The sequence below is a fragment of the Bombus bifarius genome, unplaced genomic scaffold, assembly GCF_011952205.1.
Source record: "Bombus bifarius isolate JDL3187 unplaced genomic scaffold, Bbif_JDL3187 scf7180000008008, whole genome shotgun sequence".
NCBI lineage: Eukaryota > Metazoa > Arthropoda > Insecta > Hymenoptera > Apidae > Bombus > Bombus bifarius.
This window is the reverse complement of record NW_022884386.1, coordinates 2,111,556-2,138,506: the sequence shown is the minus strand read 5'-3', so window position 1 is coordinate 2,138,506 and position 26,951 is coordinate 2,111,556. Positions and strand designations below refer to the sequence as shown.

Below are 26,951 nucleotides of genomic sequence, written 5' to 3'. Positions count from 1 at the left end.
ATATTTAGATAATAAACTTAGTAGATTTTTTATTCAAACATATTTATGTAAAGTTGAATATATAAATAAGCATTTCTTTTACCTCGTATATATGTGCGTCACAGATACCAAATGACGTTACATTGAACATGGAGAAATATGCGTTATATTATTCGAAAGTATTTTTTTATATGCTTCACATCCATACTTCTTAAACGATCAATTTCACGAAAACTCAATTGATAGAAATAGTACTTCAGAAAAATTTGTTTCAAAATTTTACAATTGCACTAAAAGTACATTAATCCTGTTGTTCTTCTTTCTTTCTCGCATTTACATCCTTCTAGATATCTCCTTTTCAAACTGAGAAATAGTTTATTCATAAGAAGCGTGACATAAAAAAATAATAATAAGACACTAAAACCATATATTTAGAAGCTATCAGTATAGAAATATAATTTTCGATCATAGAGACCCAAGAAAAACAACAAGGTTAAGCAAAATGACAAGAACTATTGACCACATATCGCTATAGGGACGAGTCCCCACAGTGGAAACCCAAACACAAGCCAGCCAGGAGTAACATGTGACTGGAATACGCGTAATACCTATCGATTATGAAATAAAGTTTCATTCATTCAGTTTTGCGCTTGCGTCCCAATATATATCCCTTTCAGTATCGTTGTGAGCATCGTTCAGTGAGTTTAGTCGACGCTGTGCGCCGAAAGCGTCAACATGCGATCCTCCAGAGATGTCAACGATCATCTACAAAATAACCATTACAAAAGCGACATATATCACACATTCCAATTTTGTCATTGGATCTTGAAGCCTTTAGGCATCTACTTTTTCCTGCACGATCACGTGAACAAATTCGAGAAAATAGTGTCTGTGTTGTTAATCATAATTTGCTGTTCAATCTTGCAATTTGTCATCGTGCCATTCGGTTACTATATCTTGTTCTATGAAAAAGACATGAACATGAAAATCAAATTCTTGGGTCCATTAGCATTTTGTGTAACTGCACTGTTTAAGTACGGTTACCTTGGCGTAAAAAGTTCAGAACTCGGTCGTTGTGTCAAACATGTAAAGAAAAATTGGAAGATGCTGCAAGACAAAGATCATCGTGCAATCATGGTTCGATACGTAACCATGGGCAGAAATCTGATCACTCTATGTGCGGCATTTATGTATACCGGTGGTCTGTCTTATCACACTATTATGCCATTATTATCGAAGAAGAAGATTAATGAGAACATAACGATCAGGCCGCTCACCTATCCTGGCTACGAGGCATTTTTCGATATTCAAGAAAGCCCCACGTATGAAATCGTGTATTGTATGCACTGTGTTTACGTTCTGGTCACAGGTAATATCACGATGGCTGCATATAGTTTGACGGCGATTTTTACTACGCACGCCTGTGGACAGATTAAGATACAAACGTTGAGGCTGGAGAACCTGAGGAAGAATGGGAAGGCGTTGGAAAATGGGATCGAGGATCATTTGGCGGTTATCGTGAGTGAACACGTGGAGATTCTGAGGTAAAGCAGTTAAATAATTAAGAAAAGAAAGGAAAGAAAATTTTGAGCGAAGTTTGATAGAAAAATCTTTGTGCCCTCAAACATTAAAGCATATCATTAAAATTCATTAAAAAAAAATCTTCTATACATCGTTTTCTGTGCTTAATTCATTTCTAGAAAAAGGTACACTTATACGACTTTCCTACTGAACCCTTTAATTACACATTATTATATTGCTCGAGAAATAACTATGACATTGCAGATTTACGAAAAACATTGAAACTGCATTACAAGGATTATTCTTGATAGAAGTAATGCTGTCCACCTTGCTAATATGCTTACTCGAATATTACTGTATGATGGTAAAAGTAACGCAAATTATTATTCTATATATATCAAATAACAAATATTATTAACGTAATCTCGTATATGTATAGCTATGTATAAATTATTATGTAATTAATATTACACGTATATGTATCATAACATATGTATAATTTCAAATACCAAAAAACAGTATATGCGTTTAAAACAACAATTATAAAGCAATATATTTTAGGAATGGGAGACTAGCGATTCAGTCGCGATCTCAACGTATATCATCCTTTTAACTTCTTTCACCTTTAATATACTGATATATTGTTACGTAGGAGAGCTTCTTCTTGGGCAGGTATTTATAAAAAGTATATACTCAAGACGTGATTCATTCATACAGTTTTTCGCCTCATTATTCACTCCATGTTTCAACATAGACACTTAACCATTGGATAATTAACCATTGGCATAATAGATATGAGTGTTGTACCAGGGTAGCGAAATCGCGACCGCTTTGTACGATATAGAATGGTACAATCTACCTGGGAGAAAAGCTCGTGACATCGTTCTGGTGCTCGCCATATCGAAATACCCTCTGAAACTCACGGCTGGAAAAATACTCGTTCTATCGATGAACACTTTTGGCGTTGTACGTGATCTCGAACTGAAAATGAAATTTTTAACGAATAATAAAGTTTATTATTTTTAGGTGTTGAAATCCTCGCTAGTTTACCTGAACATGCTGCGAACGGTTACTGAATTCTAAATAAAGTTACCAAGATATGGTAAAGAAAAGAATCCTGTACCTGAATTCTACGTGATTTATCGGATATGCTGCGCTTAAACCGAGATATATTGTTGAAATGATTAGAATTATTTTAATATAATAAAGTACTTGCGTTACGTACTAAAATAATTTGGAAAATAGATTTATACAATAAATACTTGAAAGTTCAATTTACGATTATACGTTAAGAATTTAAAGAGAATATTAAAAGAGAAGTATGAATATTAAAAATAATATCACAAAGTTTCTCTCAATTACACTTTTTGTTACTCTTTTTTGTACTTTGTTGGACACTAACACTAAATTTTCATTAGAATGAGATTTAAGATATAATTGAAGATCTAATTTTATATAAACCGAAGAACAGATAAAAAACTTTTACAGTCGTCCTATTTGCATAAAAGATATCATATGATACATTATACTAAAAATGAATTTAGAAAATAACACAGTTTAAATAAACATTTTTTTAATTCATAACATTAATGGTATAGTGAGCATAGCTAATATAAAACAATACCAATATAAGTGCACGATATAATCGTATTTCAAATCTCACTGCATTAAGGAACCACAATAGTACATAAAAATCTTTCAATAGAAGAACTAGACGACATACACTTATCATCCGATCAAATGATTTCTTTGCACTATGTCTCGAGCACTACCCTCCAGCGAATGTAAAACCTGCAAATGAAGAAACAAGAATGAGTGCTCGCTAATTATCGACGAAAGTTTCCCCACTGTGTGTCCCCTTGCCTACAAAGCGCACACACGTGGAGGAGTTCAAACGAAGAGACGCGCGCTTGCGTTCTGACCATATCGTGTCGAAAGTTTCTATCCTGTCGATCAGTCGTCCCTGTACACCAGAGCTGTCAGTATGCATGATCGACCATACACCACAGTTGATGATCAGCTGAGAAACATACATTATGAAAACGATATACATTACACGCTGCAAATGTGCCAATGGCTGTTAAAACCAATCGGAGTGTGGCCTCTCGTTAGTAATCATACCAGTAAACTAGAGCAGCTTGTCTCGGTCATCCTGATGATCATGTGCTTCTCCAGTTTGCTCTTTATTATCTTACCATCATTTTATCATATCTTTTTCGTGGAGAAGAGTGTGCACGTGAAAGTGAAACTGCTCGGCCCAGTTGGCTTTTGTCTCTCTTCCACGATTAAATATTGCTACCTTGGTGTGAAAGGAGCCTTCTTTGAACGTTGCATCCAGCATGTTGAAAAAGACTGGAAAATGGTACAGGATCCGAATCATCGAACGATCATGTTAAAATATGCGACGGTCAGCAGAAAACTCATCACACTTTGTGCCATTTTTCTATATACTGGCGGAATGTCATATCACACGGTAATGCAATTCTTATCGAAAGAAAGGAATAAGAAGAATTATACATTTAGACCACTGACTTATCCTGGCTACGATTCGTTCTTGGATACTCAATCCAGTCCTACGTACGAAGTTGTGTTTTTCCTCCAGTGCTTCGCTGCTATGATCATGTACAGCGTGACGACGGTTGCATACAGTTTAGCTGCGATCTTTGTTACTCACATTTGTGGACAGATCCAAGTACAAATAGCAAGATTGCATGATTTGGTGGAAAACGAGAAGAGAAAGAACAACGGCCGTGATTCTATGTCCGTTATCGTGCACGATCACGTGGAAGTTTTAAGGTAAGGAATATAAAATAAGTATACAACGAGAGTTTTATAAAATGAAGGAAATGTTAGAGAACGAAACACGTGGATATTTTAGATTTTCGAAAAATGTTGAGGAAGCTTTGCGTGAAATATGTCTGACGGAGATTGTCGAATCGACGATTATTATGTGTTTACTCGAATATTATTGTATGATGGTAAACAATTCAATTAATATCTCTTTATTTTCTATGGTTATGAAAAGATGTTATTCGCAATATATTTTAGGAATGGCAAAATAGCGATGCGATCGCCATATTAACTTACGTTACTCTGTTGATCTCCTTCACATTTAATATATTTATATTTTGCTACATAGGCGAAATTCTCACTGAACAGGTAGCTACAAAAGAATTTCGCTTATTTATGTATTTTTTACGTTATTAAGTATTTTCGATGGTCGTAATCAGTGTAGCCAAATTGGTACAACTTCCTATGAAATCGAATGGTATCAGCTGCCAGCTAAGAAAGCTTATGACCTAATTCTACTGATCTCCATATCTCACTATCCACCAAAGCTGACGGCCGGAAAAATAATTGAACTGTCTCTGAATACTTTTAGCTCTGTAAGTCTTTATTTTTGAAATAGTGTTAATATTATGACACAATTAAATCAAAGTTTTACTCTTTACTGTTTCCAGGTAGCAAAATCGTCGGTAATTTATTTGAATTTACTTCGAACAGTTACTGACTGGTAATTTAACTTACGATTTCTGATCATATTAACATGAAATTATGCCATTCCACTACTGAAAAATTATTATTACAGATATTCTGTCCCAAATGTGATGCTGGCGTTCTACTTGGAAATTACACAATTTATTTAATATTCTTAGTGAAATCGGATATTCATTGTTGAAATAATTTGAATTATTTTAATATTAAACTTTACAATATACAACAGACAGAATAATACGGTAAACGATTGAAAATTGGAAAAGTGACATTAAAAACTGGATTGATGATTGAATTCTAGAAACGATACACGACAGGATTTTAACCTTTCGTTTTTTTCCCATAATTACATTTTTCTTCTCTTCATTATCCACTAAAAAATAGATGTTAATCTTACATTTTCAGACATATAAAATAGTATTGCTGGAAATATCCCTAAAACATCTCCGTCCCTTTTCATAAACCTCATCGCGTATAATTAAATTCTAAAGCTGCTGCTAACATAAAAAGTTACCATATAATTTTCTTCAAACAAAGCAGACATCCATTGCACAAAACACTCGACAGGCAAACTTGGAAAATGTCGCTATTAGTTAAATATATATATATAAAGATTCCAACAATTTAAAACACTGATAGTGTGATATGTGTATTCAACACAAAGTATAATACGTTCTGACATACAGTAGTACAATATATATCTAACATAAAAATATTAATTCATAGTTCACATCATACGTCATTTAGGAACCATAATAAGATATGTCATCACCTATAACAAAATTTAAAAAGTGGACTACAACAAACTTATTATTCGATCACACTACTTCTGCGCTCTGTAACTACACTCAAGCACCACAGTTCGCCTCCAACATGCGAATACAGAACCTATAAAAGATGAAAAAACTTGCATGCTTAATAATCACCGAAGAAAGTTTCCCCTACGAAGCCCCCTCATTCACGAAGTGTGTGGAGAAGTTCATCGAAACGGAGAAGCGCGCGCTTGCGTTCTGACAGTATCGTGTTGAAAGTTTCTATCCTATCGGCCAGTCGACAGTGTGCACTAGAGCTGCCAGTATGTATGATCGATCATACACTATAGTTGACGATCAACTGAAAAATAACCATTACCAAAACGACATACATTACACGCTGCAGATGTGTCAATGGCTGTTGAAGCTAATTGGAATATGGCCTCTCCTTAACAATCATACTAGCAGACTCGAACAGCTCCTCGCAATCGTACTCATGATCACGTGCTACTCCAGCATATTCTTCATCATTTTGCCATCTGGTCATCATTTCTTCTTCGTAGAGAAAAATTTATATATGAAGATGAAAATGCTCGGTCCGGTTAGCTTCTGTGTATTTGCAACAGTTAAGTACAGTTACCTCGCCCGAAAAGGAGCCTTCCTACAGAGGTGCATCCGACAGCTCAAAAATGACTGGAAGAGAGTGCAGGATCCGAGTCATCGGGCGATTATGTTAAAATACGCGGGCATTAGCAGAAAGCTTATCACCATGTGCGCTGTTTTTATATATACAGGTGGAATGTCCTATCACACGGTGGCGCAATTCTTGTCCAAGGAGAGGACTAGAGAAAATTACACAGTTAGACCATTGGCGTATATCGGTTACGACCCGTTTTTTGATACGCAATCCAGTCCTACGTATGAAATCGTGTTCTTTCTTCACTGCTTCGCTGCTATGATTATGTATAGCATCACCACGGTTGCATATGGTTTGGCTGCAGTGTTTGTTACTCACGTTTGTGGCCAGATTCAAATACAAATAGCAAGATTGCAGAATTTGGTGGAGAGCAAGGATCGTGATCTCTTTAGTGTGATTGTGCACGATCACGCGGAAACATTAAGGTAACGAATATCAAAGTTGTTAATTGATAAGATCTCCAACATGATAAGAGTTTATGCACTTTTCATACAATTTATATATCGTACAATCGGTGACAAAAATAAATGAATAGGTAGTGCAAGGTGGTATCAATAAAGTTTCGTTAAATACGACACGTTTGCAAAAAAAAATGTAAATATTAATTTCAATTATTTAATAAATAATCTATATATTATAATGCTATACATATAATAAATAAAATGTAATTCAATACACTACTAATACTAATTCGGTTAAACTTCATTGATATCTACTCCGCCTGTACACTTAATCCCTTCCCGACTGTATTCTAATGTATAACGAAATCTTTTATATTACGAAAAGAATCTTATATAAAGAAGTAAATGTATGAAAATTTCAGATTTTCAAAGAACATCGAAGATGCTTTGTATCAGATATGCTTAACAGAAATCGTAGAGTGCACGATTTGCATGTGTATACTGGAATATTACTGCTTAATGGCAAGCAATTGAACTGATATGTCTTTATGTATTTTAATGATTAATTGCAAGAAAGTGTCATTATGTTAAATGCTTTTTAGGAATGGGCAAACAGTGATCTAATCGCTACATTGACTTATATGACTCTGTTGACCTCCTTCACATTTAATATATTTATATTTTGCTACATAGGCGAACTTCTCACTGAACAGGTAGTTAAACAGGAATTTCGCTTATTTACACATTTTCTATATTATTAAGCGTTCTCAATGATCGTAATTAGTGTAGCCAAATTGGTACAACTTCCTACGAAATCGAATGGTATCAGCTGCCAGCTAAGAGAGCTTACGACCTAATTCTACTGATCTCTATATCTCAATATCCACCGAAACTAACGGCCGGTAAAATTATTGAATTGTCTCTGAATACTTTTAGCTCCGTAAGTTCTTATTTTTTAAATAATTTTAATATTATGACACAATTAAATCAAAATTTTGTACTTTACTATTTCCAGGTAGCAAAAACATCGCTAGTTTATCTGAATTTACTTCAAACAGTTACAGACTAGTAATGAAATGTATGATTTTTGACAATACTACCATGAAATAATGTTAGTCTATTGCTGAGTACTTACTTTTCCAGACATTCTGTCCCAAATGGGATGCTGAAGCTGTACCTAAAATTTACATAATTTATTTAATATTCTGAGTGAAGTCTCCAATTTATTATTGAAATAATTTGAATTATTTTAGTGTTAGACTCTAAAATATACAACGGACTAAATTATACGATAAACGTTTGAAAATTTGAAACGTGAAATTAAAAACTGAATTGGTGATTGTATTTTAGAAAGGATATGCAACAGGAATTCTAACTTCCGTTCTTTCTTTTTCCCATACTTACATTTTTCTCCTTTTCATAATCCATTAAAAAAGAGATCTTAATCTTACATTTCCGGACATGTAAATTTCTGAAAAATTTCCTCCAAAATATCTTTGTCTTTTTTATAATCCATAAGGTGTATAATAAAATTCTATAGCCGCTATTAACATAAAAGGATACTGTCACAGCGCTTCAAGACAATTGTAAAGCCTTCCAGTCTTCAGAAGTAGTTTAAGGAAACGACAGCTGCTTCTGTACAACAAAAGACAACACAACGATGCAAAATTGTGTGGTATTAGTATACTATTTTCTTTTCTTTAAACTCTGCGCGCTTTATTATTTTCTTGCCTGCAAACCTTTAGTCGGACACTCGAACTTCGCATGCGATCACCTGTCGCTGCTCTGATGTGACCTGTATGTCGCAACTGGACTTCCTCTTTCTATGAAACGTGCACTAACCAATTGCTTTTTCTGTCTACCCTCTCTAACTAAGCCCAATAACTTGCCTAGTAATAGAACTTCATTAAGTGAACACTCATTTCTTCTACCTAGTATCTGGTCTCTTCCAAACTGCCCTTAAGCTTTAGAAACTCAATTGCTGTAAGTTGCAGCTCGACGCAATAGAGTAAAATTTCACATGAACAACCTCTCGCATTGCAACAGGTACAACATAATTTTTCTAAAACAAAGCAGAAGTCCATTACACAAAACAGTTTAAAGACTATTAAATAGATACATATATAAAAATTATTACAATTTAAAACACCGATAGAATAAAATGTATATGCAATATAAAATATAATACACACTGGCACGCAATAAAACGATATATATATTTGACACAGAAATATTAATTCTTCACAGCCATTTAAAAAGCACAATAAGATATATCGCCACTTATAGTAAAATTAAATAAGTGGTACACGACATACGTTTATTCTCCGATCGCATGATTACTCTGCACAGTAACTCCATTAAACCTCTTCTCCAACATGCGAATACAGAACCTGTAAAAGATGAAAAAACTTGCATGCTTAATAATCACCGAAGAAAGTTTCCCCTACGAAACCCCCTCATTCACGAAGCATGTGGAGAAGTTCATCGAAACGGAGAAGCGCGCGCTTGCGTTCTGACAATATCGTGTTGAAAGTTTCTATCCCATCGGCCAGTCGACAGTGTGCGCTAGAGCTGCCAGTATGTATGATCGATCATACACCATAGGTGACGATCAACTAAAAAACAACCATTACCAGAACGACATACAATACACGCTGCAGATGTGTCAATGGCTGTTGAAGCTGATTGGAATATGGCCTCTGGTTAACAATCACACTAGCAGATTCGAACAGCTCCTCTCAATCGTCGTGATGATCATATGCTTCTGCAGTATATTCTTCATCATCTTACCATCTGGCCATCACTTCTTCTTCGTAGAGAAAAATCTTTACATGAAGATGAAAATGCTCGGTCCGGTTAGTTTCTGTGTATTTGCAACAGTTAAGTACAGTTACCTTGCCCTAAAAGGAGCCTTCCTGCAGAGATGCATCCGACAGCTCAGAAATGACTGGAAGAGAGTGCAAGATCCGAGTCATCGGGCGATCATGTTAAAATACGCGGGCGTCAGCAGAAAGCTTATCACCGTGTGCGCTGTTTTTATATATACAGGTGGAATGTCCTATCACACGGTGGCGCAATTCTTGTCCAAGGAGAGGACTAGAGAAAATTACACGGTTAGACCATTGGCGTATATCGGTTACGACCCGTTTTTTGATGCGCAGTCCAGCCCTACGTATGAAATTGTGTTCCTTCTTCACTGCTTCGCTGCTATGATTATGTATAGCATCACCACGGTTGCATATGGTTTGGCTGCAGTGTTTGTTACTCATGTTTGTGGCCAGATTCAAATACAGATTGTAAGGTTGCAGAATTTGGTGGAGAGCAAGGATCGTGATCTTTTTACTGTTATTGTGCGCGATCACGTGAAAATTTTAAGGTAACGAATATCGAATTTATCAATTGATGATATTTCTACCGTTATAAGAATGTGTGAGCTTTTTACTAGAAATTATATACCATACAGACAGAGACAAAAATAAATAAACAGGTAGCCCAAATTAATATCAAAGGAGTTTTATTTATTTATTTACGAAATAGTCTATATAATATAATGATATACATAGAATAAATGAAACTCGATATAAGACTAACACCAGTACGATTAAACTTCGTACTGATTACTATTCTTGGTTATTCTAATTGGCTACTTAGTTTCCTGCTCAACTGTATTCATATACATGTTCAAATATTTCTTATGTTATAGACGGGATTTTATATAGAAAAGTAAATACATCGAAATTTCAGATTTTCTAAAAATATCGAAGATGCTTTGTACCAGATTTGCTTGACAGAGATCGTAGAATGCACGATAAATATGTGTATGCTCGAATATTACTGCTTGGTGGTAAGCAACTCAATTAATATATATTTATTTACGTTGAAGATACATTTTAAGAAATTGAAATTTTGATAAATGTCTTTTAGGAATGGGCAAACAGTGATCTAATCGCTACATTGACTTATATGACTCTGTTGATTTCCTTCACATTTAATATATTTATATTTTGCTACATAGGTGAACTTCTTTCTGAGCAGGTAGTTGCAAGACAATTTTGTTTACTCGCGTATTGTCTTCGTCTCATTAGACATTCTCAATGATCATAATTAGTGTAGTGAAATTGGTACAGTTTCCTATGAAATCGACTGGTATAACTTGCCAGCTAAAGAAGCTTACGACCTAATTCTACTGATCTCTATATCTCAATATCCACCAAAACTAACTGCCGGAAAAATAATTGAATTATCTCTGAACACTTTTAGCTCCGTAAGTTTCTGGTTTGTACACAATTTCACAGTATACCGAATCGAATAATTTAAATGAAATATAATGATAAACTTCTGCACTTAAAAATTTGCAGGTAGCAAAAACGTCATTAGTTTATTTGAATTTACTTCAAACGGTTGCAGATTGGTAAAAACACTTATCTTTTACTATCAGAATCGTAAAATCATATCATCATATTATTAAAAAATTATTTTCGCAGATGAAACCTCTTCGAAATGTGAAATTCAGGTATCAGAATTAATTGTAGTAGATGATCAATCTAAATAGGAATAGTTCCAAATTTGTCCAATATTAAAAGTGCAATTTTTTTCAATACAAAGTGTATCTCTTCATAACAACTGTATAGCTTACAGTCGTATACCATTTGAAAAGCAGTAACACCTAATCGTCGAAAACTTATGCATGATACCAGCTTTCGATCTCTTCTGTTTGCCTTACAAAACTGGTTTCTAGCTGTACATATAACATATAATATCAGACGCTCGTTTTTTTTAAGCAGTATGCATCGATTTGCAAGCTGCGAATAGTAATATATTTTCAGATGTACGCACAAGACATCACGAGCTCAAACTTAACAACCTCACAATCAATGCACTTGAATTTGTAAATAGCTGCATTTGATTCGTTTACAAATATGCACCTCTGCGACCGATGTCAGAAAGATCATCCGCGAAATCTAAATTATGAGAAAGAAATCGATAACGTAACGATACACAACAAACAAAATCTGAGTACCATCGAGATGTAACCCATCGTGCTAGAAGACATCAGCATGGTTTCACCAAACAATTTATATTGCTGACAGTACCAGAAAGTTGGTGACATGGTTTACATGACAAACTGGTATCAGTTGCCCGGTAAAGATCCTTTATATAATTATGATCACTTAACGATCTCAAATGGAAGTTAAAATAACAAATAGATAAAATTATTACAAATTATATATATAAAATGTATAATAAAAATTATTACAATTTAAAACATCGATAGAATAAAATGTATATCCAACATAAAATACAATACACATTGACATGCAATAGCATAATATATGTATTTAACATAAACATATTAGTTCATACTTCACATCTCATCATATTGAAATCACAATAAAGTATTTCATCCCTTACAGCAAAATGTTAAAAGTAGAACACCACACACGTTTATTAGCTGAATGCACGATTTCTTTGCATTGTAACTCCACCAAACCTCTCCTCCAACATGCGAATACAGAACCTGTAAAAGATGAAAAAACTTGCATGCTTAATAATCACCGAAGAAAGTTTCCCCTACGAAGCCCCCTCATTCACGAAGTATGTGGAGAAGTTCATCGAAACGGAGGAGCGCGCGCTTGCGTTCTGACAATATCGTGTTGAAAGTTTCTATCCTATCGGCCAGTCGACAGTGTGCGCTAGAGCTGCCAGTATGTATGATCAATCATACACCATAGGTGACGATCAACTAAAAAACAACCATTACCAGGACGACATACATTACACGCTGCAGATGTGTCAATGGCTGTTGAAGCTGATTGGAATGTGGCCCCTCGTTAACAATCACACGAGCAGACTGGAACAGCTTCTCTCAGTCGTCGTGATGATCATATGCTTCTGCAGTATATTCTTCATCATCTTGCCATCTGGCCATCACTTCTTCTTCGTAGAGAAAAATCTTTACATGAAGGTGAAAATGCTCGGTCCAGTTGGCTTCTGTGTATTTGCCACAGTTAAGTACAGTTACCTTGCCCTAAAAGGAGCCTTCCTGCAGAGGTGCATCCGACAGCTCAAAAATGACTGGAAGAGAGTGCAGGATCCGAGTCATCGAGAAATTATGTTAAAATACGCGGGCATTAGCAGAAAGCTTATCACCATGTGCGCCGTTTTTATATATACAGGTGGAATGTCCTATCACACGGTAGCGCAATTCTTGTCCACGGATAAGACTAGAGAGAATTATACAGTTAGACCATTGACTTATATCGGTTACGATCCGTTTTTTGATACGCAATCTAGTCCTACCTATGAAATCGTGTTCTTTCTCCACTGTTTCGCTGCTATGATTATGTATAGCATCACCACGGTTGCATATGGTTTGGCTGCAGTGTTTGTTACTCATGTTTGTGGCCAGATTCAAATACAGATTGTAAGGTTGCAGAATTTGGTGGAGAGTAAGGATCGTGATCTTTTTGCTGTTATTGTGCGCGATCACGTAGAAACTTTAAGGTAATGCATATCGAATTTATTAATCGACAAGACTTCTCTTTTAATAAGAATGAATTTTAACACGATAAGAATCTGTGCGTATTTTTCTACATCTTTCGTACATGCTGTTGGGAACGAAAATAAGTGGATGGGTGGTGAAAATTGTTATAAAGTTTCGCTAAATACGGAACACCTACACAATAATATAAATATTAATTTCATTTTTTTACTAAATTATCTATGTAATGTAAGGATATATAATAAGGATATATAATAAATGAAACACAATAACATTAATACCAGTTCGATTGTGCTTCACTGACCGCTATCCCAATTGACCACTTACTTTTCTTCTCAAATGTATTCATACAGATATTTGGATATTTTACATACACATATATCTTCTTTTTTGGAAATTTCAGATTTTCGAAAAATATCGAAGATGCTTTATACCAGATTTGCTTGACAGAGATCGTAGAGTGCACGATGAATATGTGTATGCTCGAATATTACTGCTTGATGGTAAGCGATTGAATTAGTATATGTTTCTTTATGTTAAAGATAGATTGTAAGTGAACATAATTGTGATAAATGTATTTTAGGAATGGGCAAGCACTGATTTAATCGTTACATTCACCTATATTACTCTGTTGACTTCCTTTACATTTAATATATTTATATTTTGCTACATAGGTGAACTACTTTCTGAGCAGGTACAAATTTCTTTTTTATATATTTTTTATTTCATTAGATATTCTTAATGATTATAATTAGTGTAGCGAAATTGGTACAGCTTCTTATGAAATCGACTGGTATAACTTGCCAGCTAAAGAAGCTTACGATCTTATTCTACTGATCTCTATATCTCAGTATCCGCCAAAACTAACTGCTGGAAAAATAATTGAATTATCTCTGAACACTTTTAGCTCCGTAAGTTTCTGATTTGTAAACAATTTCACTGTATACCGAGTCGAATAATTTAAATAAAATAGAATAATAAACTTCTGCACTTAAAAATTTCCAGGTAGCAAAAACGTCATTAGTTTATTTGAATTTACTTCAAACAGTGGCAGATTGGTAAGAACACATATCTTTCACTATCGTAATCATACAATTGTATTATGCTACTATTGAAAAATTATTTTTTCAGATATCACTTATTAAATCTAAAATGCAGGTATCAAAATTAATCATAGCAGATAATCAATCTAAATTCGAATAGTTTCAAATTTGTTCAGTATTAAAATCAGTGAGAGAAAATATATATATCTGAAACATTTCTATTAGCAGTTGATACAATTTCGCAACTTGCACTTATTTATTGCTATTTCATGCGTCAAAATGCAGTCATCACATTCTTTTCCTTTTAAAACGAACAAAAAATATAATTTTTCAGCGAATTTTTATAGTAAAGAGACAGAAATGTCCGGAATATGCTAATGTTACGACATTTAAAATTTCATTACATATTCCACTTACATGTATTATAAAAATACATCTCCTTCAATACAAAATCACAACTATACAGCTTACAGTCGTATATCGTTTGGAAAACAATAATACCAAACTTTCGAACACTTATGCGTAATTGCAGCTTTCCATCTCCTCTGTTTACCTTGCGGAACTGGCTACTAGTTGTTGTAAATATTCCATGCTATAGTTCCAGACGCGCCTTTTTTTCAGTCATATTGATCGATTTCCAAGTGTAGCTGCAAATAATAGTAGAGTTGCAGATGCACGCACGCAATATCACGAGCGTAAGCTCAGTGACATACAATCAATACACTTGAACTGTGGTAAACAGTCGTTCTCGATCCGCCCGCGAATATGCATCTTTCCGTTCGACAACCACGGAATACAAACTACGAGGAAGACATCGTTTACGTGACGAAACACAACAAATGGGTTCTGAGTACCATCGGCATGTGGCCCACTGTAGTAAAAGGAATCGGAAAATTTGTACCAAAAATTATAATAGGTCTGAGTAATTTCGTATCGTCTTTGAACGTACTGCAATTTATACTACACATTATACTGGAAGAAAAGAACCCTACATTAAAAGTGAGATTCTTAGGCTTGATTTGTTTTGCTTCAACCAATCTGATGAAGTATTGGGCTCTGATAGCGCGCAAATCGAATATCGAATACTGTATCGAACAGGTGCAGATAGATTGGAAGCAAGTGAGTCAGTCAAGTATATCTATGTCAGAAGCACAGAAGGCTTTTGTAGGTTTCTGTATTAAAATGAAAGATTACACCCAGTTTCCCTAAAATCAAATTTTATCACTTGTACCACTTATCCCCTGAACTACGCTCTGACTTACATATAAATGTGATTTAGTATGAGGAACGTTTGTGAAAAACATAAAAATCATTTGACAGGTAGATTTCCAAAGAAATCGCATACTGATGTTAAAATACGGAAAGATGGGACGAGATCTGACCATATACAGTGCCGTGTTCATGTATGGCTCTGAAATGTTGTACATTACAATCATGCAATATGCATTGGGATCAATGCTGAAGGAAAATAATCGTACAACCAGAGTGCTAGTGTACCCTACCTATAGTGGATTGCTCGACGTCCAAAAAAGTCCCATCTACGAAATCGTGTACGTTCTCCAATGCTTGTGCACACTTTTGTTCAACTCCGTGACAGTTTCGTGTTGTGGATTGGCTGCGCTTTTTGCAACACACGCCTGTGGACAGATTGATATCGTTATGTCTCAATTAGATGACCTGGTCGATGGAAAATTCGCCGAGAAAAATTCTAGTCCGAACACTCGACTGACGGAAATCGTAAAACATCATATAAAAATTTTAAAGTACGTAGGTGAAATAAAAAGTTGCATGAAAGTATCAGGAAACATATCGCCTAATGTTATAGATTTTCTACTATGATTGAGACGGTTCTGCAGGAAGTGTGCTTTTTCGAATTCGTTGGTACCACGTTGGTAGTATGCTTCCTCGAATATTATTGTCTAACGGTACGTCCTTGTTTCTGCTAATTTGTGTTTATAGAAGTATATGGTATTTTTATGTTTTCAGTAGGATTGGCAAAGCAATAATAAAATTGGTGTGGCAACATACTCGATGCTACTGGTATCCTTGACGTTCAATATGTTCTTATTATGCTACATTGGTAATCTTCTACTTGAAAAGGTATTTTGTAATACTCAACCTTTTCCAATATGGTCAAGTAATCAATGTATGGAAATGGATTAATCAGTTTCGTTTGATATTCGGCGCTTACATTACAGAGTTCTGACATCGGAATATCTTGCTATATGATTGACTGGTACCGCTTACCACCTAAAACAGTTCAAGATCTTATGTTGATCATCGCTATGTCGAACACTCCAGTGAAAATTAGCGCCGGCAGAATATTTCTTTTATCCTTGCCTACTTTCGGAAATGTAGGTTTTTACAAATATTTCCTTCATGTTTTGCCTGTTCAAAATTTACACAAATCAACCGTTTAATCTACCGGTGACTAAATCTAACTTCGTCTTTGCAGATTCTAAAGACATCATTCGCGTACTTAAACTTCGTTCGGAATGCCACTATGTAATGATTTAATAATTATTCCGTTATTTTCGTATATTCACTTGTGGAATAGTAAATAAAGAAATATATTGTAAAAATGTTTGTTGCTACCTAAATGTACATTATAGAGTATACAGTATTATTAACTTCGGTAACGATAAATAACATTATGATAAACATACAGTGATTTTGACGATAGATTGATCAAGCAGGAGATTATAGAAAATGACGATATACTAAATCGTACTAATGTATGAAAATTAAAAAACATAAAAAAATACCAAGGTAAAGACAACATATTTTATTAATCGTATTTAATTACACGATGCCACATAAACATTGTATGACAACAAACCACAGACACAGTAATTTACTATGTCCACAAAACACAATCAGTCACAGCCTATTTTCATGTAAAAAAAACCAATATTTAATAATATCGCGCAAAATTAACTGACAGTGATTAGATAATTAAATTAATAATAAGGTATTATGGTACAAACAAATTACAAAATATATGTTTCTTTTTTCAAACTACTTTCTCTAACAAGAGAGAAAGTAAAGGAATTGCAACGTATTTCATTAATAAATTACTCACATGTATATATTGTTATTTTACATGAACATACATATCACGCACATGACATTGTGTTTTCAAAACACTAGCAACTACTAATCGTCGTGCACTTATAGTCTAAACTGTTCCACTTATGTCTAGACAGAAAGTAAGATTCTATAGCTGGTAACGCTACCATCCATTTCCACAATTGCAGACGTTCTCTACATTCATGAGTAATAATCGATTTTGAAGTACTAAAAGAAATGCACGCACGCGATATCATGAGCGCAAGCTCAATGCCCTTACAATCGATGCACCTGAACTATCGTAAACAGTCGTTTTCCACCTGGCCACGAATATGCACCTCTCCGTTCGATATCAAGCCGATCAACCGCGGAATCCAAAATACGAGGAAGATATCATTTACGTGACGAAACACAATAAATGGGTTCTAAATTCCATCGGTATGTGGCCCGCTGTGCTAGAAGGCATCGGCAAATTTGTACCAAAAATTGTGATTGGACTCAGTAATTTCGTGTCGTTCTTCAGCGTAGTGCAGTGTGTGCTATATATTATATTGGAAGAAAAGGATCCTTTACTAAGACTAAGGCTCTTAGGATTGGCTTGCTATTCTTCGACCAACCTGATGAAGTATTGGGCTCTGATACTGCACAAACCAAACATTGAATACTGCATCGAGCAGATACAGACAGATTGGAAGCAGGTCAGTCAAACTAATGTATGTGAAATGCTTAGTGGAAAAGTGAAAAATTGTATTGGTTACGGTTATTAGGATACCCATTTGTTACATACTCGTTAAAAAATTCTAACAAATTTTACCATATTTAATGGTTCACATTAATATGTCCCATAAGAAACATACGGTGTGAGTAAAATAGGGTCTATAAAATATAAAATTGCAAAACACAAATTTATGAAATAGCTGTAAAATAAAAATAGCATGGGAGGTATATAATTTGCACGAAATATAGGGCTCCTTTCATACACAAAGTAAGTTTACTAATACTCATGACCAGCAATATAAGTGCATTTTGTATTAAAATAAAAGACAAATATCTATAGAAAGAAACGATACCTAGTTAACAAATTTATTTAGAAAATATGTTATTAACTCTCAGTACGTTATAAGGACAATGGCTACGAACAATATTTACATAAAGCTTTACTTACGTTATATTATAAATTATAAGCGTGTATTACGAAGAGCTTCCTATCGGATTCTGTATGTATATTTCATTTTCACAGTATCAAATTTATGTAGTCACATGAAATACGTAGTACTCTATGATACGAAATTTAATATACTTGGACATAATTAACTAATATGTAAATAGAATATTATAGTAAATAAAGCGATGTGCAGAATATTTTTTGTAGTCACTGCATTTTTGGTAAAGTATTTTACTATTTGGAAACATACTGGTTTCTGTATTAAAATGTATCTTTACTCATAGTTTGCACAAATCAAAATTTTATCACTTACACCACTTCTCCCCTGAACTACCCACTTAAAATATTGTTTGTACAAAAATCATTTGTGCAATAATCATTTGGCAGGTAGAATTCCCAAGAAATCGCCTGTTGATGCTAAAATACGGAAAGATCGGACGAGATCTCACCATATACAGTGCCGCGTTCATGTATACCGCACTCGTGTGCTACGTTACGATCATGCAGTATGCAATGGGAATGAGCCTGAAGGAAAATAATCGTACAATCAGGGTGTTAGTGTACCCTACGTATAGTGGATTTTTCGATGCTCAAAAAAGTCCCATCTACGAAATCGTGTACGTTCTCCAATGCATGTGCACATTTGTATTCAACTCTGTGACAGTTGGGTGTTGTGCTTTGGCTGCTCTTTTTGCAACACACGCCTGTGGACAGCTTGATGTCGTTATATCTCAGTTAAATGATCTGGCCGATGGAAAATTCGCCAAGAAAAATTCTAATCCAAGCACTCGATTGATCGAAATCGTAGAACATCACATAAAAATTTTAAAGTACGAAGGTAAAATAAAACATTGTTTAATACTGACCAAACACATATCGCGTACTATTGTAGATTTTCTGCGATGATTGAGTCGGTTCTGCAGGAAGTGTGCTTTTTCGAATTCGTTGGTTCCACGTTTGTAATATGCTTGCTCGAATACTATTGTATAACGGTACGTTCTTGTTGTTGCTGGTTTGTATTTCTAGAAATTTATGGTATTTTTATGTTTTTAATAGGATTGGCAACAGAATAATAAAATTGGTTTGGCAACATACTCGATGTTACTGGTATCCTTGACGTTCAATATGTTCTTGTTATGCTACATTGGCAATCTTCTGCTAGAAAAGGTATTTCGTAATACTCAACTCTTTTCAATATAGTAAAGTAATCAATGTACGAAAATGTATTAATCAATTTCGTTTATTATTCGTCATTTACACTACAGAGTACTAACATCGGAATATCTTGCTATATGATTGACTGGTACCGCTTACCAGTCAAAACAGTTCAAGATCTTATGTTGATCATCGCTATGTCGAGTAGTCCGGTGAAAATTAGCGCTGGCAGAATGTTTCTTTTATCCTTGCCTACTTTCGGAAATGTAGGTTTTTACAAATATTTCCTTCATGTTTTGCCTGTTCAAAATTTACACAAATCAACCGTTTAATCTATCGATGACTAAATCTAACTTCGTCTTTACAGATTTTAAAGACATCATTCGCGTACTTAAACTTTATCAGGAATACTCTTATGTAACAATTTAATGATTATTCCGTTATTTTCGTAATCCAAGTGTAATATTAAATAAAGAAATTTGTTGTAATGGTATTGTTTGCTATTTTAATTTATATTTTATAGTACATAGCACTTTTTTTTCATAACGACACATCATTTTAGTGAATATGTAAGGTAACTTTGACAGTAGGTTACCCAAGTAAAAAATCGTAGAAAATAACAACATACTAGCATCTATTGCTATGTGAAATTATACAGAAATATCAAGGTAAAAATAATATATTTTATTATTCGTATTTAAATGCACGAAACTTTGTACACATCATATTACACCAAACCACGTATATCATAATTTCGTATGTCTACATAGCAATAACCAACATTCATTTAAAAGAAGTCAACATTTAAAAATATATCATAATATTAACTAGCAATAATTATATAATAAAATTAATAATAAGCTATTATTATAAAGATAAATTAGAAAATGTTGCATTTTCAAACTGCTCCTTTTAACAAATGCGAAAAAAGAGAAATTGAAAAGTATTTCATTAATAAGTTACTCACATATATATATATACATATATGCTGTTATTTTACGTGAATATATATATATCACGCACACGATATTGTGTTTTCTTAACACCAGTAGCTACTAATCGTCGTGCACTTATCTTTTAATCTGTTCCACTTATGTCTAGACAGAAAGTTAGATTCTATAGCTGGTAACGCTGTCATCTATTTCCACAATTGCAGACGTTCACCACATTCATAAGTAATAATCGATATTGAATTGCTGCAAGAAATGCACGCACGCGATATCACGAGCGCAAGCTCAACGCCCTTACAATCGATGCACCTGAACTGTCGTAAACAGTCGTTTTCCACCTACCCGCGAATATGCATCTTTCCGTTCGACAACCACGAAATCCAAACTACGAGGAAGACATCGTTTACGTGACGAAACACAACAAATGGGTTTTGAATTCCATCGGGATGTGGCCCGCTATGCTAAAAGGCATCGGAAAATTTGTACCAAAAATTGTAGTAGGTCTCAGTAATTTCGTGTCGGTTTTCAACGTACTGCAGTTTGTGCTTTACGTTATACTGGAAGAAAAAGACACTTCATTAAAACTGAGATTCTTAGGCTTGATTTGTTTTGCTTCAACCAATCTGATGAAGTATTGGGCTCTGATAGCGCGCAGACCGAACATCGAATACTGTATCGAACAGGTGCAAACAGATTGGAAGCAGGTTAGTCGGACAAGTATGTGAAAAGCTCAGAAACCTTTCGATTTCTGTATTAAAACGAAGTTTTTCACCCAATTACCTTAAAATCAAATTTTATCACTTGTACCATTTGTCCTCTGTACTACGCACTTATAAATATGATTTAGTATGAGGAACGTTTGTAAAAAACATAAAAATTATTTGACAGGTAGAATTCCAAAGAAATCGCATGCTGATGCTAAAATATGGAAAAATCGGTCGAGATCTCACCATATACAGTGCCGTGTTCATGTACAGCTCTGAAATGTGCTATATTACAATCATGCAATATGCAATGGCATCAGTCCTGAGGGAAAATAATCGTACAACCAGAGTGCTAGTGTACCCTACATATAGTGGATTTTTCGACGCCCAAAAAAGTCCCATCTACGAAATAGTGTACGTTCTCCAATGCATGTGCACACTTTTGTTCAACTCTGTGACAGTTGCGTGTTGTGGATTGGCTGCGCTTTTTGCAACACACGCTTGTGGGCAGATTGATGTCGTTATATCTCAATTAAATGATCTGGTCGATGGAAAATTCGCCAAGAAAAATTCTAAGACAGACACTCGACTGATAGAAATCGTAGAGAACCACATAAAGATTTTAAAGTACGTAGGTAAAATAATAAATTGCATGAAACTGACAAACAACAGATCGGCTACTGTTATAGATTTTCTACAATGATTGAGACGGTTCTGCAGGAAGCGTGCTTTTTCGAATTCGTTGGTTCCACGTTGGTAATATGCTTGCTCGAATACTACTGTATAACGGTACGTTCTTGTTGCTTCTGATTTATGTCTTCAGGAATTTTCCATACTCTTATGTATTTAGTAGGAATGGCAAGAAAATAATAAGATTGGTGTGGCAACATTCTCGATGCTATTAGTATCCTTAACGTTTAATATGTTCTTGTTATGCTACATTGGTAATCTTCTAATAGAAAAGGTATTTTGTAATATTCAACTATTTTCAATGTATCAAAGTAATTAATGTACGAAAATGTATTGATCAATTTCGTTTATTATTCGTCATTTACACTACAGAGTACTAACATCGGAATATCTTGCTATATGATTGATTGGTACCGCTTACCAGTCAAAACAGTTCAAGATCTTATGTTGATCATCGCTATGTCGAATAATCCGGTGAAAATTAGCGCCGGCAGAATATTTCTTTTATCCTTGCCTACTTTCGGAAATGTAGGTTTTTACAAATATTTCCTTCATGTTTTGCCTGTTCAAAATTTACACAAATCAACCGTTTAATCTACCGGTGACTAAATCTAACTTCGTCTTTGCAGATTCTAAAGACATCATTCGCGTACTTAAACTTTGTTCGGAATGCCACTATGTAATGATTTAATAATTATTCCGTTATTTTCGTATATTCACTTATGGAATAGTAAATAAAGAAATATATTGTAAAAATGTTTGTTGCTACCTAAATGTACATTATAGAGTATACAGTATTATTAACTTCGGTAACGATAAATAACATTATGATAAACATACAGTGATTTTGACGATAGATTGATCAAGCAGGAGATTATAGAAAATGACGATATACTAAATCGTACTAATGTATGAAAATTAAAAAACATAAAAAAATACCAAGGTAAAGACAACATACTTTATTAATCGTATTTAATTACACGATGCCACATAAACATTGTATGACAACAAACCACAGACACAGTAATTTACTATGTCCACAAAACACAATCAGTCGCAGCCTATTTTCATGTAAAAAAAACCAATATTTAATAATATCGCGCAAAATTAACTGACAGTGATTAGATAATTAAATTAATAATAAGGTATTATGGTACAAACAAATTACAAAATATATGTTTCTTTTTTCAAACTACTTTCTCTAACAAGAGAGAAAGTAAAGGAATTGCAACGTATTTCATTAATAAATTACTCACATGTATATATTGTTATTTTACATGAACATACATATCACGCACATGACATTGTGTTTTCATAACACTAGCAACTACTAATCGTCGTGCACTTATAGTCTAAACTGTTCCACTTATGTCTAGACAGAAAGTAAGATTCTATAGCTGGTAACGCTACCATCCATTTCCACAATTGCAGACGTTCTCTACATTCATGAGTAATAATCGATTTTGAAGTAATAAAAGAAATGCACGCACGCGATATCATGAGCGCAAGCTCAACGCCCTTACAATCGATGCACCTGAACTATCGTAAACAGTCGTTTTCCACCTGTCCGCGAATATGCATCCGTCCGTTCGACGTCGGACAGATCCACCGCAAAACACAAACTACGAAGAAGATATCATTTACGTGACGAAACACAACAAATGGGTCCTGAATTCCATCGGGATGTGGCCTGCTGTGTTAAAAGGGATTGGCAAATTTATACCAAAAGTTGTAATCGGTCTCAGTAATATCGTGTCGTTTCTCAACGTAGTGCAGTGTGTGCTATACATTATATTGGAAGAAAACGATCCTTTACTACGACTAAGGCTCTTAGGCTTGGCTTGCTTCGCTTCAATCAACCTGATGAAGTATTGGGCTTTGATAGCACGCAAAACGAATATCGAATATTGTATCGAGCAAGTGCATACAGATTGGAAGCAGGTCAGTCGCGCAAGTATATGTGAAGGGCTCAATGGAAAAGAGAAACTCTCCTGGTTATAGGTATTAGGATACCCACTTGGTATACACTTATTAGAAAACATGTTAGAAAAATAAAATAAGTGCAAAATAAATAGCACGAGGAGCTCATAATTTATACCACATATCACATTTTTTATACAGGATGGTTGGTAACTAGTGGTACAAGCGGAAAAGGGGTGATTCTACGCGAAAAAAGAAGTCGAAAATATAGAATAAAAATTTTTCGTTTGAGGCTTTGTTTTCGAGAAAATCGACTTTGAATTCTCGCTCGGAACGCGTGGGGTACGTTATAACGGATCTCACTCGATGGAAAAATTTAAAAAAACGAAAAAAATTAAAAAAAATGTATATTCTATATTTTCGACTTCTTTTTTCGCGTAGAATCACCTCCTTTACGCTTGTACCACCAGTTACCAACTACCCTGTATACAACGTAAGTATCCTAATACTTGTGGCTGGCAGTGTACACGTATTTTGTGTAAAAGCAAGATAAATACCTTACAGAAAGAAAAGATACGTGATAAACATATTTACCTAGAAAAAATTTTACACGTTCTCACTATATTAAAACTACAAATGGCTATAAAGAATGTTTGCACAAATCCTTCTTTATGTTATATTGTATTATATTGTAAAGTACACTCGCATATTATGGAGCATTTTTATCACATTCTACATATTTCATTTTTTAAAAATACATAGTACTATGATACGGAATTTAATATACTCAAATCTAATTAATCTGTATGTAAATGTTATAATATATAAAATGGGATGCAAATACTGTTGTAAACACTGTACATATAATAAAACTGTTAACTCTAACAACGCTTTAAAGTCCAGAAATATACTGGTTTCTGTGATAAAATGTGACTTTACTCACAATTTCCCCAAATTAAAATTTTTCTCTCAATCACTTATTTATAAACATGACTCAGTAGTATTATTTATAAAAAAAATTGTAAAAATTATTTGACAGGTAGAAATCCAAAGAAATCGCATACTGATGTTAAAATACGGAAAGGTGGGACGAGATCTGACCATATACAGTGCCGTGTTCATGTATAGCGCTGAAATATGCTACGTTACAGTCATGCAGTATGCAATGGGATTGAATATGAAAGAAAATAATCGTACAATCAGACTGTTAGTGTATCCTACATATAGTGGATTTTTCGATGCTCAAAAAAGCCCTGTCTATGAAATTGTATACGTTCTTCAATGCATGTGCACATTTTTGTTTAACTCCGTAACAGTTGGGTGTTGTGGATTGGCTGCACTTTTTGCAACACATGCCTGTGGACAGATTGATATCGTCATATCTCAATTAGATGATCTGGTTGAAGGAAAATTCTCCGAGAAAAATTCTAATCCGAACACTCGACTGATGGAAATCGTAAAACATCACATAAGAATTTTAAAGTACGAAGGTAAAGTAAAACGTTGCTTGATACTGACCAAACACATATCGCGTACTATTGTAGATTTTCTGCGATGATTGAAACGGTTCTGCAGGAAGTGTGCTTTTTCGAATTCGTTGGTTCCACGTTTGTAATATGCTTGCTCGAATACTATTGTATAACGGTACGTTCTTATCGCTGCTGGTTTGTATTTCTAGGAATTTATGATATTCTTATGTCGTTAGTAGGATTGGCAACAGAACGATAACATTGGTCTGGCAACTTACTCGATGCTACTAGTATCCTTGACGTTCAACATGTTCTTGTTATGCTACATTGGCAATCTTCTAATAGATAAGGTATTTTGTAATACTCAACTCTTTTCAATATAGCAAAGTAATCAATGTACAAAAATGTATTAATCAATTTCACTTGTTATTCGTCATTTATACTACAGAGTACTAGCGTCGGAATATCCTGCTATATGATTGACTGGTACCGCTTACCTATCAAGACAGTTCAAGATCTCATATTGATCATCGCTATGTCGAATAGTCCAGCAAAAATTAGCGCCGCCAGAATATTTATTTTATCTCTGCCTACTTTTGGGAATGTAGGTTTTGATAAACGTTACATCTATGATTTGCATGTTCAAATTTTATGTAAATCGAACTTTTTATCTTTAGGTGATTAAATATAATTTTATCTTTTTAGGTTCTAAAGACATCGTTCGCGTATTTAAATTTCATTCGGAATACCATTATCTACTAATTTCACAATTATTCTATTAATTTCATATGTCTAATCATAGAAAAGTAAATAAATAAATGTATTATGAAAGTATTCTTTGCTAGTTAAATATATATTGTATAGTGTACATTATTTTTTTATTTTGATACTGATACATAACATTTTGGTAAGTATGTACAGTGATTTTGATAATAGCTTATGCAGGTAGAAGATCGCAGAAAATGACAACGTATTACAATGTGTTTGTTTGTGAAGTCATGACGAAATATTTACGTATATATATTATATGTATTATATTTATTCATCATTTTTTATGTCTACGTACAATCAACAATCATAGCTTCTTACATGTGGAGAAACATTACCCAACACCATAATCGTTCCTGCTAAGTAGAAACGCCACTTTGTAATAAAACATGCCAATCCTCTTAATTCGATATCCGGATACAGTGGTTCAGGTTAACGAAGACGAAGGTCGAGAACTTGGGTTTCCAGATGTAAGTTCTTAACAAATTCGATACTAGACAGATGTATACAATTTATGCACTGCCTTATGTTTGATGCTTTATGAATGAAGAAACGAACTAAAGAACTCTTTCCGTTGGTCACGCGATGGTTTCTATATCGGTCTGCATTCTGCGTTTTGGGACAGTAGCTAGCAACAGAAGTAAGATTTTGCTGGTGTTGCGAAATACTAT

At 34.3% G+C, this 26,951-nt stretch overlaps 9 protein-coding genes across 10 annotated transcripts; all 9 read left to right on the top strand.

Moving 5' to 3' along the window:
* The first annotated feature begins 473 nt into the window (after positions 1-473).
* On the top strand, positions 474-2,774 carry LOC117206650 (odorant receptor 49a-like). Its single transcript, XM_033446157.1, has 5 exons — positions 474-1,523; positions 1,765-1,864; positions 2,062-2,172; positions 2,311-2,466; positions 2,527-2,774. The coding sequence occupies exons 1-5, from the start codon at positions 715-717 to the stop codon at positions 2,581-2,583; spliced, it is 1,233 nt and encodes a 410-aa protein (XP_033302048.1). The 5' UTR covers positions 474-714; the 3' UTR covers positions 2,584-2,774.
* Positions 2,775-3,398: 624 nt separating this feature from the next.
* LOC117206572 (odorant receptor Or2-like) lies at positions 3,399-5,018 on the top strand. The gene is made up of 5 exons (XM_033446049.1): positions 3,399-4,296; positions 4,379-4,478; positions 4,549-4,659; positions 4,731-4,886; positions 4,962-5,018. Exons 1-5 carry the CDS (start codon positions 3,485-3,487, stop codon positions 5,016-5,018), a joined length of 1,236 nt encoding a protein of 411 aa, XP_033301940.1. The 5' UTR covers positions 3,399-3,484.
* A 918-nt stretch (positions 5,019-5,936) lies between these two features.
* Positions 5,937-7,914, top strand: LOC117206717 (odorant receptor Or2-like). The gene is made up of 5 exons (XM_033446303.1): positions 5,937-6,869; positions 7,268-7,367; positions 7,448-7,558; positions 7,630-7,785; positions 7,861-7,914. The coding sequence occupies exons 1-5, from the start codon at positions 6,073-6,075 to the stop codon at positions 7,912-7,914; spliced, it is 1,218 nt and encodes a 405-aa protein (XP_033302194.1). The 5' UTR covers positions 5,937-6,072.
* Positions 7,915-9,227: 1,313 nt separating this feature from the next.
* Positions 9,228-11,260, top strand: LOC117206666 (odorant receptor 4-like). The gene is made up of 5 exons (XM_033446179.1): positions 9,228-10,221; positions 10,590-10,689; positions 10,770-10,880; positions 10,954-11,109; positions 11,204-11,260. The coding sequence occupies exons 1-5, from the start codon at positions 9,425-9,427 to the stop codon at positions 11,258-11,260; spliced, it is 1,221 nt and encodes a 406-aa protein (XP_033302070.1). The 5' UTR covers positions 9,228-9,424.
* Positions 11,261-12,547: 1,287 nt separating this feature from the next.
* Positions 12,548-14,329, top strand: LOC117206571 (odorant receptor 4-like). Its single transcript, XM_033446048.1, has 4 exons — positions 12,548-13,335; positions 13,749-13,850; positions 13,931-14,041; positions 14,103-14,329. Exons 1-4 carry the CDS (start codon positions 12,553-12,555, stop codon positions 14,268-14,270), a joined length of 1,164 nt encoding a protein of 387 aa, XP_033301939.1. The 5' UTR covers positions 12,548-12,552; the 3' UTR covers positions 14,271-14,329.
* An 826-nt stretch (positions 14,330-15,155) lies between these two features.
* LOC117206772 lies at positions 15,156-16,899 on the top strand. Its single transcript, XM_033446392.1, has 6 exons — positions 15,156-15,509; positions 15,711-16,153; positions 16,216-16,315; positions 16,380-16,490; positions 16,589-16,744; positions 16,846-16,899. The coding sequence occupies exons 1-6, from the start codon at positions 15,156-15,158 to the stop codon at positions 16,897-16,899; spliced, it is 1,218 nt and encodes a 405-aa protein (XP_033302283.1).
* Positions 16,900-17,651: 752 nt separating this feature from the next.
* Positions 17,652-20,268, top strand: LOC117206773 (odorant receptor 22c-like). 2 transcript variants are annotated; one of them, XM_033446394.1, is made up of 6 exons: positions 17,652-18,157; positions 19,012-19,454; positions 19,517-19,616; positions 19,681-19,791; positions 19,890-20,045; positions 20,147-20,268. In XM_033446394.1, the coding sequence occupies exons 1-6, from the start codon at positions 17,792-17,794 to the stop codon at positions 20,198-20,200; spliced, it is 1,230 nt and encodes a 409-aa protein (XP_033302285.1). In that variant the 5' UTR covers positions 17,652-17,791; the 3' UTR covers positions 20,201-20,268. The 2 variants fall into 2 exon arrangements, with proteins under 2 accessions (XP_033302285.1, XP_033302284.1); XM_033446393.1 differs by having other exon boundaries at positions 19,890-20,231.
* Positions 20,269-20,961: 693 nt separating this feature from the next.
* LOC117206570 lies at positions 20,962-22,136 on the top strand. The gene is made up of 2 exons (XM_033446047.1): positions 20,962-21,433; positions 21,618-22,136. The coding sequence occupies exons 1-2, from the start codon at positions 21,080-21,082 to the stop codon at positions 22,134-22,136; spliced, it is 873 nt and encodes a 290-aa protein (XP_033301938.1). The 5' UTR covers positions 20,962-21,079.
* Positions 22,137-23,606: 1,470 nt separating this feature from the next.
* LOC117206775 (odorant receptor Or2-like) lies at positions 23,607-26,307 on the top strand. Its single transcript, XM_033446396.1, has 6 exons — positions 23,607-24,064; positions 25,083-25,525; positions 25,588-25,687; positions 25,752-25,862; positions 25,961-26,116; positions 26,218-26,307. Exons 1-6 carry the CDS (start codon positions 23,699-23,701, stop codon positions 26,272-26,274), a joined length of 1,233 nt encoding a protein of 410 aa, XP_033302287.1. The 5' UTR covers positions 23,607-23,698; the 3' UTR covers positions 26,275-26,307.
* The last annotated feature ends 644 nt before the right edge of the window (positions 26,308-26,951 follow it).